At 37.9% G+C, this 18,117-nt stretch overlaps 1 protein-coding gene across 1 annotated transcript in view; it reads left to right on the forward strand.

Moving 5' to 3' along the window:
• Nucleotides 1-2,956: 2,956 nt before the first annotated feature.
• Nucleotides 2,957-18,117, forward strand: part of LOC135197330 (uncharacterized) — a 42,782-nt gene continuing 27,621 nt past the window's right edge. Inside the window, exons 1-5 of the mRNA XM_064224472.1 lie at nucleotides 2,957-2,986; nucleotides 3,507-3,636; nucleotides 4,096-4,206; nucleotides 6,075-6,194; nucleotides 9,860-9,985. Coding sequence (XP_064080542.1) covers nucleotides 2,957-2,986; nucleotides 3,507-3,636; nucleotides 4,096-4,206; nucleotides 6,075-6,194; nucleotides 9,860-9,985 — 517 coding nt within the window. The remainder of the gene's footprint in view (nucleotides 2,987-3,506; nucleotides 3,637-4,095; nucleotides 4,207-6,074; nucleotides 6,195-9,859; nucleotides 9,986-18,117) is intronic.

The following is an 18,117-nucleotide window of genomic DNA, read 5'->3' on the forward strand; positions in this document are numbered from 1 at the left end:
ATTAGCTATCTCAGCAATTCATATAAAAAACATACGTAGTCCGCCGGCTCGGAAGTTACAAGTTTCCGGCGTAGGTTAACAGGTCAACCGCTTCCCATGGAAGTTGTTGTGCAAAGTTATCATAAACATAAAATGTTGACAAAGCTTTGAGCTAGATCAGGCTACTGCAGACAGCGCATAGCGTAATCTAGGTCTGCTTTGGTCACGTAGACCCTCCTAATGCCATGACCTCAGGTCATGGGTTTATATTTACAGATCTTGTAAATCTAATATATGTAATTATTACATATTTCATATCATGCTGACGTGGATGAACAAACCTTTGCTGTGCTGGAAAATTGCTTACGTTCTTTATTTTCGATGGTTACGCTTATTTCCCTTTTGACATATCGTCTTCAACACCATTTCAAACGCATGTACTTATAGATGCAAATATTATACATAATATTTGTGTGTGGCTTCGGCGACCATTACTACTTACGATGCATCCTCACCAGGATCGAATAACCGTTATTGTCTCGTTCAGACATGTGTGCACACATACACTTGTAATACTATATGATTGTATATATATTATATATATCTATATATATATAGATATATATAATATTATATATATATATTATTATATATATTATTATATATGTATGGTCTTCTATGTTATATAGAATATATATATATATGAGATATATATATCTATTATATATATATAATCATATATTCTATATATATATATATATATATAATATATATATATATATATATATATATATATATATATATATATATATATACATATATATATATATATGTATTATAGATATATATATATATATATATATATTATATATATATATAGATATATATACAGGCCATCCCCGGGTTACGACGGTTCCGGCTTACGACGTTCCGAGGTTACGACACATTTTCTTAAATATTCAATGGAAAAATCCGTCCTGGGTTATGACGCTTGTTCCGAGGTTACGACGCTGACGCTTCCGACGCTCCGAGTTAACGACGCTTTTAAGAAACGCATACTATGATAAAAATCCTTTATAGTTTAGCACAGTATATTAATAAAAATAAGTTTCTGGTTAGATTACAACAAAAATTTTGAGGTTATGATGATTTTCGACACTTTTTATGTCATATTTTTGCTATGTTTTTTAGTGACGCCTCATATGTGGAACTAGTTTCCGAGCGAATGAATACATACTAGCTTGCGGTGCGCAAAGTTTACATATAACAGTCCAAAAGCGCAAATAATGAAAAAATCATTGCTTGTTTCTAGTAATAATAACAAAACGAAGTTTCTGGTTAGATTACAACGCAAATTCCAAGTATCCAAAGAGAGACATTATCCAGAGAGAGAGAGAGAGAGAGAGATAGAGAGAGAGAGAGAGAGAGAGGCGTCTCCCGACGCTCCAAGTTAAGGACAGAGAAGTGTTCGTTTCGTTAAACGGCCTCTGACTCATGCCAGTAAATGTTTTGTTGATACTAATAATATAAGCCTATTTAAAGATACATTTACTTTAATTAGTCAATATGATACGTAAATAGTAATCAACTGTTCTTGTAGCCCTCAAGATTTGGCAAAATCGAAGTATCCAAAGAGAGACATTATCCAGTACACTGGAACCTTGACATACGAATTTAATTTGTTCCGTTACCATCGTCATATATCAAAACAGTTGTATCTCAAAGCATTTTTTCCCATTTAAAATAATGTAATATGTATTAATCCGTTCTAGCGCTATGAAACCACACCTAAACACAGCTAAATTACATATAATATACACAATTTATACACAAATAAACAAGTAATAACACACAATAAAAAAAAGAAAGGAATTTTACTTATCACAATGAAAGATGACGTGAGGCCAGCAGGGGGAGGAGGTAGGGAAGGGTGGCAGGGAACGATTTGCTCTCTTTTTATTTACGTATGTACACTAATAACTACATAATAAACACAAATGAAATAACATTGCTAAACTAATTTTTATTTATATTCTTTAATCAGTTCGTAGTTTAGATATAATGGTGATGCCTTTGGAAGGTTTTTATAGCTTCCTTCTGCTTGATGATCGTGGATATTGTAGTAGGATTTCGACCATACTCGTTTGCTATAATTTCATGTTTTGCTTCCATCGAAATAATTTTCTTGGGTTTTTTCTTATCACCTGCTTTGTCTTTAGCTTTGCGACCCATGGTTAATAATAAAATAGACAAAATAACATGAAAAATAGGCACAAATACAACGAACTAAACAACGACGTGTTAACGATGCAGCACCAACAAACAGACTGAATGCCATTTATCGGTCGCCTATACAACTATCACATCGTAAATCGTATCTCAAATATTTCCTTGTATATCAAAGCATATATTTTCGCAAATTTTCTGTTGTATCTCAAAACATTCGTATATTAGGGCAATCGTATGTCAAGGTTCCAGTGTAATTTGATCAGAGAGAGAGAGAGAGAGAGAGAGAGAGAGAGAGAGACGTCATGGCAACAATGGTCTCGGGGATTGACGTAATGTTTATTTTCTGAACAGATAGGACAGAGAAGTGTTCGTTTCATTAAACAGCCTCTGACTCATGCCAGGAAATGTTTTCTTGATACTAATATGTAAGCCTATTTAAAGATACATTTACTTTAATTAGTCTATATGATATGTAAATAGTAATCAACTGTTCTTGTAGCCCTCAAGATTTGGCAAATCACTCCAGGTTGTACATAAAACTTCAAGAATGTAGTGTCACCAGAGGATTACAATAGTTTTTACCTTCAAGAACCAGCATTTTTTTATGAAAATAACTCCAGGTTGTACATAAAACTACAGGAAACAACATGTAGTGTAACCAAAGGATTACAAGTAAGGTTTTTATAACTTTTTATTAGTTTAAGCCATATTTCCAAATGTCGTTCCGGCTTACAACGATTTTCGGGTTATGACGCGTCTCAAGAACGGAACCCCCGTCGTAACCCGGGGACTGCCTGTATATATATATATATATATATATATATATATATATATATATATATATATATATATATATATATATATATATATATATATGCATGTGTGTGTCTGTCTATCTGTCTATCTGTCTTTGTGCATTTGTTTGTGTTTGTGTGGAGGCCTTCTTAGCATATACAGCCATGTGTTGTTTAAATTTTATATATTGATATGTTAATGTCTAGATTTTTAAATGTAAAAGTTTGAACTTTGCATTTATAAAACCAGATTTTATTTATTTTACGATGGACGTTATGCGAAGATTTGTTAATAATTAGAAATGTAATTTCTGATCTATCTTAAAGATGTAACATGAATTCCTACAACATCATTTCATTGTGAAAACGTAACCCAATTTTTGTGCCGAAAATGATACGTAGATTTATAAACCTTCACTATCATGTCATTAAAAAATTCGAAAATGTAACCCATTTGAAAATAACCAGATTTTCTCGCATGTTCCTTGAAAAACGTGACAACAGATTACAGCTTGGATTGACAAGGACTGCCAGGAGGGCACCTTCGTCTGCGAGGATCGTTCGTGCATCCCACGAAGGTGGCGATGCAATGCTGTGTCAGACTGCTTCAATGCTACGGATGAGCACGGCTGTGGTGAGGTCATCTTTCATCTCAGTTCAGTAACAGTGCTATTCCATATATGAGCATTCGTGTGGGTAATTATATATGTAATCGAGAATAATTGTATGAACTTCTGTCAGAAATTGGTCAACGTGTGTGCCTTAATGTTAACAGGCAAGAGCCCATACTAGAACAGGTCAACTCCATCCAAAGTTCTAACTATGAGTATGAATTGATTGAATAAGCAGCGTTATCTTCTTAATATTAAAGCTGCGAGTCCTTCCGTCCTTTTCCTGGCTTTTACGTATTGTTGTTTACTAACTCCTGAAATGGTATTATACTGACCCAACAGAACATCATTATATTGTTTTGACATCGAGTAAAGTTTTCTGTCAAAGCATGCCCTATTGCAAAAGACTTTGAGTCTACAGACATTCAAAGCTGGATTTCATGTGAAAGACCTCTGTGTCATGCATCCTGTTCTCTGTTTAGATGGCTGCCCGGAAGGCTTCTTCTTCTGTAGCGAAAAGAAGTGCATTGAGAGTTATCGCGTTTGTGACGGAGAGGCGGACTGTGCCCACGGGGAGGACGAAAATAAATGTGGTAATTACTTTTTTCTTTGTAGATTTTTAGATACTTATTACAATGTAGATCTGATGATTGAGCCAGTACATCCACAGAAACATCATCACTTGTGCTGTACGTAAAGCTTTGCAGGAACTGATCTTCACAAATACCAATAACTTTTTTTATATATTTCCTTTGGTGTTTTATGTACTGTATGTACTGTATGCTATGTATGCATATATATATATATATATATATAATATATATATATATATATATTATATATATATATATATATATATATATATATATATTATATATATTATATATACACAAGGTGTTTCGAAATTAGAGCCCCCTCTACAGCATAAACTAAAATTGATATGGACAAAAACAAAAGTAATTCAGAACAAATATTTATTTAAGTTTCTCTCAGAGTATTTAATATTTTGTGTAGCCTCCGTCTGCCTGTATCACAGCCTGCATTCTTGAGGGGTATGATTTCAGCAAATTGCAAAAAAGCTGAGACTCAATTTCCATTTCCCTGAGCACTTTGGTCACCCCTCTTCGCAGGTTGTCGAGGCTTTAACATAATCTTTTAAGCTACAACCAATGTTTTCACACATTAAGGTCAGGGGAGCTACTTGGAAATTAACTACCACTGTTTCGAAGCAGCTCCTGTGTCTTAAGAGCCTTCAAACATAGTGCCCTATCATGCAAAAATGTGACTTCTTCAACAGATAACATTTTCAGGATCCTTTTAGGAAATGAAATACTCCACCAGTAAGCACAGTTTCTCTGAAGTATTCACCATTCCATGACTGTCATTTTCCTTTGATGATCCACATTAACCATTTGGCTGTGAAACAGAGAAAAATTCCCAAACATTCCCAAAAATTCCCATCATCGCTGATATCATCCAACTTTGCAGCCCAATTGATGTCATTTTTATGATTTGGCTTCCTGACTGTGTAAATGAAGAATTCATCTGATGCGGCAACTTGGAGAAAGTCAGCTTCATCCCAATCTTTAAGGAATGAACCACAAAACCTTGCACAGCCTTCTATCTGTTGCTGAGTGATGTTGGGCTTGCTGATAACATGAAATGACTTGATGCCAGATTTTTTCAACTCACGATATAACTTCTCTTCTTTCCCCTTTTTGTTTCTATTTCAAGTGCTAATTTACGTGAAGACTTTCTTGGTGTACCCACTGCCTCAGCTATGATGCGTTTTGACTCCTGAGAAAGGACTTCATGCCTTCCAAGATTCTCACTCTTTTCGTGATGACAGTCACATGGAGTTTTGCTCCAGTTTCTTTTAACAAAGGATTCATCTCTTTTAATGTATTTTAACTATCCATGTACGTGAAATTAAGGATGTGTCGGCATCCCTAGCCTCTCTGAAGGTAATAGCGGGATTCGGTCAATCCATCTGACATCTGATTTCCTCCGAGTCGTTAGCCATGGCTCTATCTAACTCCGTCACTCAGTCTGAAAATACAAGAAATTTAAAATGAAAAAAACCTTTATAGAAACTTAAGGTAATGTACTTGGAAGATAGTCTATAGTAGAAAACTTCATAACTTTCCGTTTGTTCTGTGGGGGGGGGGGGGGGAAGCCTCTAATTTGGAAACACCTTATACACACACACACACACACATACATACTACATATATATATATATATATATATATATATATATATATATATATATATATATATATATATATATATATATATATATATATATATATATATATATATATATATATATATATATATATATATATATAGTCTACCTGTAAAAAAAGAAAAAAACTAGGCTGCTTGACGTTGAAGATTTTGGCAGCTTGGGTTGCCATATGCTGTACAAAAGCCAGTCATATCTTCCGATCTGTTTCAGAAGAGAAGAAAGAGGACGCCTGCGAAGGCTTCCAGTGTCTCTCGGGCCTCTGTCTCCATTCGACTTTCTTCTGTGACGGCATCTACGATTGCGACGAGGGAGAGGACGAACTCTTGTGTGGTAAAGGACCCCCTTCTTCTTCTTCTTCTTCTTCTTCTTCTTCCTCCAATCGTTTCCATGGTCAAAGATTCCAGCTTATTTTCAGGATTCTTGATTCAGTTTTCATCTCATCGACTTCTAAATAGTTTCGTCAGTGATATCTTTTTTATTTGATTTATTTTACTTTAAAATACTTAGTCACATATTGCACCAGCCATGTTTTCTTGCTGTCATTTCATGACCATTATTAAGGTTTTGAACGGCCGTCTTGGGTTCTTCGCTTGGCTATGGCCTTAACATGATCTATATCTAAATTACATTGTCTACTAAGAGAAGCATGCCATAAAGAAGTCAATATATATATATATATATATTATATATATATATATATATATATATATATATGTATATATATATATATATATATATATATTCATATATATATATATCTATATATATCTATATATATATATATATATAATATATATATATATATATATATATATATATATATATATATATGTATATATATATATATATATATATATCATATATATATAATATATATATTATTAGATATATTATATTTAATAATATAGATATATATATATATATATACATATATATCTAGTATATATAATATAGTATATCTATATATATATATATATATATATATATATATATATATATTATAATATATATGTGTATATATATATATATATATATATATATGTATATATATATATATATATATATATATATATATATATATATATATATATAGATAACTTGTACTAGCGTACTAATCAAGAACACTGAGTTGGGTTTTAATAAATTAGTGATATATCGGATTTACTTGTTTTTGATGGTTGATACGGAAGTCAGAATAATATTTAATTTATGATTTTGCCATTCCTCCTCGGGAAACATAATAGTGTATAATGAAGGCTGAAAGTGGCAGCATCATTCTTTAATGTCTTGTAGATTTCATTGAAATCTATATGAATGAGACTTTGCTTTGGCAAGTAAAATCCAAAGGCTATCAAACCATATATGCAAGACTGTTTTTCATTTGACAATAAATATTTATGATGAAATAATTTAAAACAAGAACAAGCTTATGCACCATGTATGTAATTCGTTTTTAAAATGAGAGCAAAATAATATTCTACTTTTTGATGAAACAAAATCAAACAATGTTGGGCTATGTATGTTTATTCATTGATTACATTTCACGTAAATTCGTTTTAAAATAAAATTAGAATAATCAACACACTATGAAACAAAGAAAGATAGCAGTAAAATGTGGATTTTCATTCATTGTAACATGTCATAAAGTGAATCTTAAAATGAAGACAAATCACTATTAACCCATTTTAATGAAAAAAATATTATCCTTATATGTGTCAACTTTGAAATGAAATCAAACGATTACGAACTTAATTATTTTTCCATGGAACTTCATTCATTCATAAAATATTCAATAAACATTATGAAAGTCCGTGGGGTCCAATTAAAACTTCACAAATTCACTTGGGAGTATTAGATTCGATTTTTTCTACCACTCTTTCACTAGACGTCTTACTTGACGTTTATGATTTTTTTTTAATCTATTATGATGACATCAAGCCAATTCAGCTAGAGCATCGTGTGTTGACGCCGTGGATGCTACGGAGGACTGAGGGAAAGAACTGCATCGTTACTAAGGCCGGCCACACGCGTGCAGTTTTAACTGACAGTTACAACTGTTCATTTATAACTTGTCAGTTGAAACTGCACGTGTGTTTGTAACTCAGTATCTCAGTTCATCAGTTCAACACAACTGAACAGTTAAACTGAGAAAAATAAAATTTCAATATTTTTAACTGAAAGGATTAACTGAACTGAGCGTTTGTGGGAATTCAACTGTATAGTTCTCAGTTTAAAATTTGTTTAGCGTGGAGTGCAGTTGGTTGAGGTGAAGATGTCACGTAAACCAAACCAAGTGATTGTTGATTTCATTGCATTGTATCGATCTGAACCTTGCCTGTGGCAAGTTAAAAGTCAAGAATATCATGACCGCGCAAGAAAAGATGCTGCCTATGGCAAATTAGCAAAGTTGGAGGAACTTGAACCTGTTGCTACCAAGAAGTCTGTCTTAATGAAACCACTGTTTAAGCTTTTTTTTTTTTTTTTTTTTTTTTTTTTTGTAGCATTACAAAGAGTACACCGAGAGCGGCAAGATCGTACTGCTCGGAATCCATTGTAAAGACCGGAGGATTCAACTGTACGTGTGTGTGCATGTCAGTTTAAGCTGACGTAAATACAGTGAACAGGTATAACTGTCAGTTAATACTGCACGTGTGTGGCCCTCCTTAGTAGTGAAGATTTGCCTGCACAGTCCGACTGTGCAGTTATAACTGTGAGGCATAACTGAACGTTAGTGGCGGGCTTTAATAAGCCATCTTCTGAGCACTGATACAAAGTGGCAGAAATTGTCATGATATACATATGGTAGCAGGACAGCATATAAGAGCGAACATTGAATATGGTTGGAAAAATAAGTTCTTGCACCTGACAGTTGTTTGTGCCTTTTTTAAAATTAAACAACTTGCATATTTCTTTTAAGACTACTGTAATGGATCAGATTTATACATATCATGATTAATGTTCGTGTTCTTATTGGGACTAATTTTTATGAAAGTAGACTCAATGGTGTTCTTTCTTGTGCATTATTAGAATAAGCTATTCATTTTCTCTGCCTAGTTGATTTTATTAGTGTTTTCACGAACATGTACAAAAATTCCGCTGTTAACCAGTACATTTCCTACACATCTTTTATGTCGTTCTGTCATCTTTCCCAGTGTTTTTTTCCAGTTTGGTCAGTATAAAAGTGGTCACAGGAAATTTCTTACCTGTATTCCTAATCATATCAATTTCATCATCTATGAATTCAGAGCTACATATACATAATGCTCTTAAGAACATGGATGTGAACACTGATTTCTTGTCTATATTCCTACTTTCTTCTTAGGTTTTCATTTGCTTTGATTATATCTTCATTATTTGTATTGAAATGACTTCACACAATCTATAGGGATTTTATTTAGTCATTTGGATGGATTTTCATCACGGAACAGGTTATTAGTTGTTTCTAAATACTCACTTTTGTTAAAAATTACCAGTGCACCAGATTTGCCAGCTTTCGTCAGGTGTATATTTTTATCCCGTTCAGTTCATTTCAGCAAGAACATGAACATTAGTCATGGCAGGTATAAACCTGATCCATCTTTCTCTAAAGAGATGAAGGGAGTTTCATTATAAGGAAGGTCACTGAAAGACGGGGATAAGGGTAGGAGCCTGCCTACGAACATCTGTCATTTCAATACAAAATTTGAAGATCTAATCAAAGAAAATGAAAACCTAAGAAGAAAAACCAATATAGACGAGACATCAGTGTTCACATCATGTTCTAAGAGCATTATGTATATGTAGCACTGAATTCATAGATGATGAAATTGATATGATTAGGAATACGTAATAGTTTATAAATGTTATAAACGCGACATTCAGTGCAGAGGTTAATTCGGTTGCATATATGTATGGTTGTATGTGTGTATGTGGGCGAGACATTCTGAGATAAACAAGTTGCCAATTGCTTACAAAATATCTCTCAAAGTACTAAGACCCCGTTTCTTTCATTGCAGTGACGAAAGACGCAGTTGCGCACGAGTTTCGACAGTTTTGCAGCCGGTATTATACATCTTTGCTCGAGATACACAATGAAACCAGAGACTTCGCTGCTCGTCGGGGCAACCAAGAGTGTCCTCTAGGTAATGATTGTATGTCCAGTTCTTGTTTGTTAGAGCTCCTTTTCTCTTCCTATCACTCGATTCAATTTGAAAAGCTCTCTCTCTCTCTCGCTCTCCAAAAGATAGTGAAAAACTAAAAACGTTATCACACCTTGGAGGAGTCAGAGTAAAATGCTTTTTGGAATTACTCTAAGGGAATGATATATGTACCCCAACTGATGACGTTCTTCAAAGAAAAACTTGTAGAAGAATTAAAAGATCAAGGTGTAATAAGAATTGAACGAATGAAGAAGAAGGTTAATGGAGTCTCTGTTCCTTTTCCCAATTTAATTATTACATTCAATTCTACTCGATTGCCTGCTATAATAAAAGCAGTTGGCTACGGTTCAAAGTTAAACAATATATCCCAAGACCGAGGAGATTTTTCCATTGTCAAGAATTCGGACACATGTTAGGGTCTAGTAGACAGAATCTGAAAGGCAAGCCTGCCACTTGTGTCAAATGCAGTAAACCAGAGCATGGCATATGTAATAAACTAGCCAGATGTATACATTGTGGAGGCAATCATCATCTTCACCTTAATTGTGATTTATACATCATGGAAAAAGAAATTCAAACTTTAAGGGTAACCGAACGCATCACGTTTAGAGAGGCAAAAGAGAGAGTATTGAATTAATACATTTGACTAGGAATATCCTTTTCCAGTGTTGCTGCCAACCGAAGAAGAAAATCGTAAGTGTTACCAAGGATAATGTAAATAGAAAACCAGTGACGACCTGTACTCCTGCCGCTTTGGAGGCGGCGCCAATTATTGCTGGCGGTCCTTCCTCTTCGGAGGCTGCGCCAGTGATTTCTGGTGCTCCTTCCTCTTTGGAGACTGCACCAGTGATTTCTGGTGCTGCTGCCTCTTCGGAGGCTGCGCCATTGATTTCTGGTGCTCCTTCCTCTTCAGAGGCTGCGCCAGTGATTTCTGGTGTTCCTGCCTCTTCGGAGGCTGCGCCAGTGATTTCTGGTGACCCTTCCTCTTCGGAGGCTGTGCCAGTGAACTCTGGTGCTGCTGCCTCTTTGGAGGCTGTGCCAGTGATTTCTGGTGCTCCTGCCTATTCCGAGACGGTGCCAGTTGATTCTGGCACTCCCGTCTCTTTGGAGGCAGTGCCGGTGGTTTCTGGCACTCTTACTTCTATGGAAGCAGAGTCAGTGATTTCTGGTACTCCTGCCTCTGTGGAGGCTGTGCCGGGTGTACCTGGCACTCCTGGCACTCCCGCCTCTCTGGAGGCTGCACTAAATGTAAATGGTGCTTCTGATACTTTGGAGGATGCACCAATGCCTGATCCTCACAACCCCTCCTCAGGCGGCACCAGCTTTGTCTGGTGTCTCTGAGACTGATAACCCTCTAAGGAAGGCAGCCTTAAACAGTTGGTCTCCTGCCAGAAAAAAGGAGCAAGGTAGTAAGCTGGAAGTTCTTGAAAGAGGCTCTAATTTAAGAGCCTCTAAAGGAAAGTAGAATTCGTTAATTTTCTCCAGTGGAACTGTCAGGGATTAAGAGCTAAATGGGAAGAATCATGGCTGCTCATATCAGAAGTGTCTCCTGTTTGTAAAGCTCTGCAGGAGACCATGATTGGTAATAATACATTATGTGCTCCAGCCCACGAGAGTATAGTACATCCTATCACTCCACCTCCAATTTAAATCCTATTAGTATCCAATCGGCATTGCAAGTGATAGGTGTACAGATCCATTTGCAAAGAAAATATGCAGTATGCTCTCTCCATCTACCACCTAACGAAGTCTTCCCCATCAATGAATTTAAATCTGTTATTCAACAGTTACCACGTCCTTTTTTATTTTGGGAGGTATGAATAGCAGAGACCCTCTTTGGGTGACATCGTCACCAATCAAAGAGGAAGGTGTTTAGGTTCCATCATAGAAGATGACAATGTGGGGATCCTCAACTCTGGGGAGTCTACACATTTTCATGTTCAAACAGGCACGTTATCAGCAATTGATTTATCTATATATAGTGATGACTGCCTTATTGACTTTAATTGGAGAGCTATAAATGAAAGATTTACCAGTGACCATTTTCCAATACTGTAGTGGTGAGTGTAGAATCAAGTCCTCCATCTTCAAGGCTACCCAAATGGGACATAGGTAAAATCTGATTGGGCAACATTCCAGGAGCACAGCTCAATAGATGACTCTGCCGATGACTTTACTTGCGTAGATGACGCTCTTGGTTTTTTTAATACAGTAATGTTCTTGGCTGGTCTTCCATCTATACCTAGGCCTCAGGCATATTTATCCACCGGCCAGTTCCCTGGTGAACCCTTAAATACCAGGAAGCTCATAGAGCTATGAGAATCTGCTTTCACCAGATACCACAGACGAAAATGTTAGTATTACCATGTTGAATTTCGAAAAGCAAGAGCTCATTTTCGCATGGAAATAAAAAAATCACGAAAAGAATTTTGGACGATCTTCATATCCTCACTAAATTCGAAAACTCCTCAGACTCTAGTTTGGAAGAGAGTTAGGAAAATAGCAGGCAAGTTTACTCCTTGTCAACCTCCAGTTATCAAGATTAATGGTTGTGAGGTAACAGACCCCCAGTTAGTGGCAAATGAGTCTACTAATCACTTTGCTAATGTTGCGAAGAAAAACGATGATAGACCATATTCAGCTTAAAGGCGGCTAATGGAACAGGTCGAAATTGATTTTAATACATTAAGACATGAGCAATACAACGTTCCTTTTACTATGAGAGAATTTGTATCGGCCTTAAATAAATGTAACATATCAACTCCTGGATCTGATGATTTAACATGTTCTGTAAACATACCCCTGGAAATACCAGACTTTTCATATTAAGCCTTATTAAAAGAATTTACCGAGAACATATCTTCCCCTAGCTTTGGGAGATGTTAAAATTACTGCCATTCGTGAAACCTGGAAAAGATCCATTCAAGACAGAAAATTATCGTCCCATTGCATTGAGATCTTTTTTGTGTAAGGTTATGGAAAAAATGGTGAACACACGCTTGATGTGGTACTTAGAAAGAGGTAAATATTTGTCGCCTGCTCAGTGTGGTTTTTGAAGTATGCACTCCACAACTGATAGATTGGTTGGAATGGAATCTTCAATATGTGAAGCTTTTGCCAACTAGCTGCATCACATCACTGTTTTCGTTGATCTAGAGAAGGCTTATGATACAACATGGAGATTGGCATTTTGAGGGTACTTTATAAATGTAACCTGAGAGGCAATTTGCCCCTCTTTATTAAGGCTTTTTTTTTTTTAAATACGTTATTTCAGGTTCAGGTTGGAGCAACAATGTCAGATGTATTCAATCAAGAAGTAGTACTGTTGGATTTCTGTTTCATGGCAGGGCAAGAAAGAACACAGAATTCGTTGTTTCATATATTATGCAAACTTAACTGTATGGCAGCTTAACAGAAACTAAATATACATTGTAGATTTCAGTAAAAGGTAAACAGTAATAATTACAGTACTCAACAGTTTGAGTAAAAGGTACAATTATAATAAATACATTGTTACGTATAAATACAGTATGTAGTTATACAACTAATTACACCAAAGTGTAGTTAGCAATCTCACACCTCCCCCCAAGATGGCATCTTAAGGTCCTTATTTAGTATATGATTTCGAGTCCCATCTTATTTCTAAACGCTCTGGTGCTCGTGTCTGACGTCCACTACGTCGTACCGGTAAGGCAACTGATAATCGAGTATCAGGCTTAGGTGATGTTGCAGGTGATCTACGATCTCCATATCCTGAAGCTTCGCCACCCAACACCGAGATAGGTGGGGAAATAATGTCTCCTGGAAAAAAAGGGTGATGAGGTCGTAGGAACCTCCGATTTCTCCAATAGATGCGCCCACTCCCAGTCTTCACGAGGTAATCCCTCCTCGTGCCAGTTCCGACCACAACTCCTGGTTTATCCCATCGATTTGTCTTAGGGTCCTGCAGATCCACGTACATACCAAGGTTCAGCTTAGAGAGTGGTCTAGCAGTGGCATCATACCGTTCCTTTGCCTGCTGCCGAAGGTACTCAGCCTTTATGTCACATTCGTCAGCTGTACGTTGCCATTCCTTTGCAAATGAACGATGATGAGCTGGAATCCTGGAACGCAAAGGATGTCCAAACAAGATTTGCGCTGGAGATCTACCGTCCGCCCGTGGAGTATTCCTGAGCTCAAGAAGCCCTCGTGCGAACTCATCCTCATCCAGCTTGCCATTTCTTGTGGTCGTCAAAATCAACTTCTTGACGATCTTCACGGTAGCTTCGGCATGACCATTTGCTTTTGGATTATGGGGCGATGTCACGCGGTGTTCCACCCCCCATCGAGCAAGGAAACGCCGCAATGTTGATGAAGCGAACTGCGGTCCTCCATCTGTTTTCAGTACTACAGGCACACCTGTGTCTGAAAATATTGGCCTCAACAAACTAACTAGTTGAGCTGCAGAAGTTGATCCATTGCACGAAGATACATACGGCCAACCTGATAGGCGATCAACGTACACAAGAAATGTCTTGCCAGAGATATGAAAATAATCGCAGACACTGACTCAAATACTCGACTTGGCAAGTCTTCCTGCATCAAAGGCTCATTCTGCTGACTTGGTAACAGCTCTCGGCAACGAGAACAAGACTTCACTGTATTCTCAACGTCCCTGTCAATCCCTGGCCAGTATACAGTCTGGCATGCTCGACGCTTGGTGCGGTCCACTCCTTGGTGAGCATCATGTAGACACTGCAAAGTTTCGCTACGCAGGCTGCGAGGTATGAGAAGTCTGGGTCCGTAAACTATCAAACCATCATCCACGGCCAGCATGTCCCGAATTCCCCAGTATGCTCGCAACTCTTCTGGTAAGCTATGCTTATGATTTGGAAATCCTTTCATTATTACATCTCTTAATGACAGATATTCACTATCATGTGCAGAGGCATCACGAATCTTATCCAGCGTCTGGTCCCGTAGAGGAGCTAACCTTATGCCCTCCTCACAAGTAGCTAGTAAAGACGATACAACAGCAGCATGCAATGGATCTGCATCATCCAGCACATCATTGTCCTCAACAAGGCTCTGAACTGGTGAACGAGAGAGTGCATCCGGCATGCTGTGACATTTCCCACTTTGCCACCTTGCAGCAAAAGTAAATCTGCAGAGTTTCATTCTCATACGTTGCAATCGAGGATTTTCTATTTCTCCAAGAAGTTTTGAATTGAGAATAGGAACAAGTGGTCGATGGTCTACTACCAGGTCAAAATAAGGCAAACCAGCCAAGTAAACACTGCATTTCCTCACTGCCCAAAGTACAGCAGCCATCTCAACCTCAATTACGGCATACCTAGTTTCCACATCCGTTAAAAACCTGGATCCACACTGGATGAGCTTCCAAGCCTCTCCATGTTGTTGCAGCAAAACAAACCCCATACCATGCAACTTGGATGCGTCAGTTTGAAGCATAGTAGGTAAAGATGCATCAAAATGAGCTAAAACTGGAGGAGCTATGAGTGCTTCTTTAGTTTTCTCGAAAGCCACGTCATGCTGAGGGGTCCAGCACCACTCATTCTGAGGTTTAAGCAGGTCCCTGAGTGGCTGTGCAGCAGCTGCAATCGCAGAAGAAAAGCTCCCAAGCTGATTGGTTAAACCCATGAATGACCTGAGATCAGTGATATTTTGTGGCTTTGGAAATTCAGCTATAGCTCTCACCTTATGAGAATCTACACTATAACCTTCATGATTTATACTGTAACCACAAGATTCAACATTAGGTTGGGCAAATAAAATTTTGTCAGGATTTAAGGTCATTCCAAATTTGTCACATTTTTGCACAAGTGTGATCACATGGGCTAAGTGGTCACGGTAACTAGAATCATACACCAAAATATCATCAACAATTTTGACAGTACGTGGAATATCTCCCAAAGCTTGATCTCCTCGACAATTATACCCATCTCCAGATGATATAAGCCCCATTACGGCTCGTTTGAATTTGTAACGTCCCCAAGGTGTGATGAAGCAAGTAAGATCCTGATCTTCTTCAGCAATTTTGATTTGGAAGTATCCCATCTTCGCATCCAAAGTAGTGAACCACCTGGCTCCAGCATCCATTGACGATATAGCATCATGAGGGGATCGAACTGGATATGTAGGTCTGCGCACATAGCAGTTAAGTCTTGTAAGGTCTACACACAACCGCACACCACCCATCTTCTTTGCAATAGGGACCATCGGATGACACCATTTGGTGGGGTAATCAACCTCACCAATGATATCCTTAGCAAGCAAGTCATCTAGCTGAGCTTTAATATCCGATCTCCAACAATACGGAATGGTGCGTGGTGCGGTCACTGCAAAAGGACGTGCATCTGCTGACAGCTGAATCTTCATAGGACCTCCCTGCATTTCTCTTAGAGTAGCTGAAGCATCAAATACATGAGGATAAGCAGAAATGATGGAAGCTGCATGTTCTGCACGCTCTGCTTCTGTAGGGTCTCTGCTGTGTGGCCATCTTGGCAATGCCCCTGGTACAGACACCAAACTGCTGGTACTTGCAGATTGCACAACATCCTGTGTTAGAAGTCACTTGTGGCTCCAAAACCTTCCTGGTTCTCGATGCTATATGTGGTTGCGACACTGAACATGTAACATGCTGTATTTGCGCTGGAAAATTTTTCTGGTAATATTCCAGTGCTACACAATCAAAACCAGCTCAGAAGTGCACCTTTCACTTCCTTGACGACTGACACAACTGTTGTCGTACTACGATTCCCCAAAGTTAAAAAAGCCTCAAAAGTACCCATGTTAGTGAGAGGTTGACGATCTGCTGCAATAAGACCACCCATAATGATCGGCTCCAGTGAACTCTCATGAATTCCAAGAGATTTAGCGTTCTCAAGTCCTATCACAGTTGTCTCCGCTCCAGAGTCAGGTGTCCACATAACTGAACTTGATCCTTTGGGGTGAGTGGTACTGATGCAAATCTGAGGGGTTGGACGTGATGACGCACAGTTGCTGTAAATATCTCCAATGACACGATATAGATTCTGCTTTGAAGGCTTGAACGTGCTTTTATTATTAGTTTTCTTCTTCTTAGGTGACAGTGGCTGTCCCTTTGACCTGCACACCACTGCGAAGTGACCTTTCTTACCACATTGTTTGCAGTCCCTGTTTAGAGCCTTGCATGCCATCTTATCACGATGGCGCTCACCTCCACACCTAAAGCACTGCTGCTTTAAATGGGCTGCCTTCTGACCTTGCTTGTATTGGGACACTCTTGAAACATTATACTTTTCACTGCCCCGAATAACAGCACGACTGGCATTTGCATTTTCCGATGCTCTGCAAATATCAATAGCCATCTGCAAAGTGAGCTTCTTTTCTTCTAACATACGTTTCAAAGCCTCTTCATCTCTGGTTCCAACGACGATCCTGTCTCGTAGTCTGCTGTCCATGCAGGTTTCACAAAAATCACAGAAAGAAGCAATCTCTTTAATGCCGCACAAAAAATCATCGAAGGTCTCGTGCAACTCCTGGACTCTTGTATGAAAGTCGCGTCGGTCCACGATGACATTCCTTTGGTTGCGCAAATGCAACTCCATGGCATCCAATATAGTCTTCAAGTCTGCTCCATCATCCAGTGAGAGACCATATCTCAGAGTGCGGGTCCAATCATCGTCTAGCACGGAAATCAATGCTGACCGCTGCTCAGCAAGAGAGAGAGATGACATTCTTGTCAACACTGCATGTCCCTCATACTTGTGACGCCACGAACCAAACTCTTTAAGAGATACAGAAGACGACAAGTGTGGTGCAGGAACTGCCCTTGCCTGAGACTGATTCCTATGATGTCCTGAGGTACCAGCAAAACCCTCTAGAATCGCGGTTAAACGTTCTTCCCTTTTCGTTGCTGCTTCTTGGGCATGATGAGCCATCTCTGCTTGCCTTGCCACAAGTGCTGCCAGTTGTTCGATTTGCTTCTCCTGTCTCACACTACTTGGGGTGCAGACCAAACTCAGATGTTGAGATTATATAAAGCCTTGGTCTTTTCAAAATTAAGTAATGGGTGTGAAGTGTACACTTCTGTGAAGCCAAATAGCCTTAAAATGCTCAGCTTAATTCATCAT

This window comes from Macrobrachium nipponense, chromosome 18, assembly GCF_015104395.2.
Source record: "Macrobrachium nipponense isolate FS-2020 chromosome 18, ASM1510439v2, whole genome shotgun sequence".
NCBI classification, from domain to species: domain Eukaryota; kingdom Metazoa; phylum Arthropoda; class Malacostraca; order Decapoda; family Palaemonidae; genus Macrobrachium; species Macrobrachium nipponense.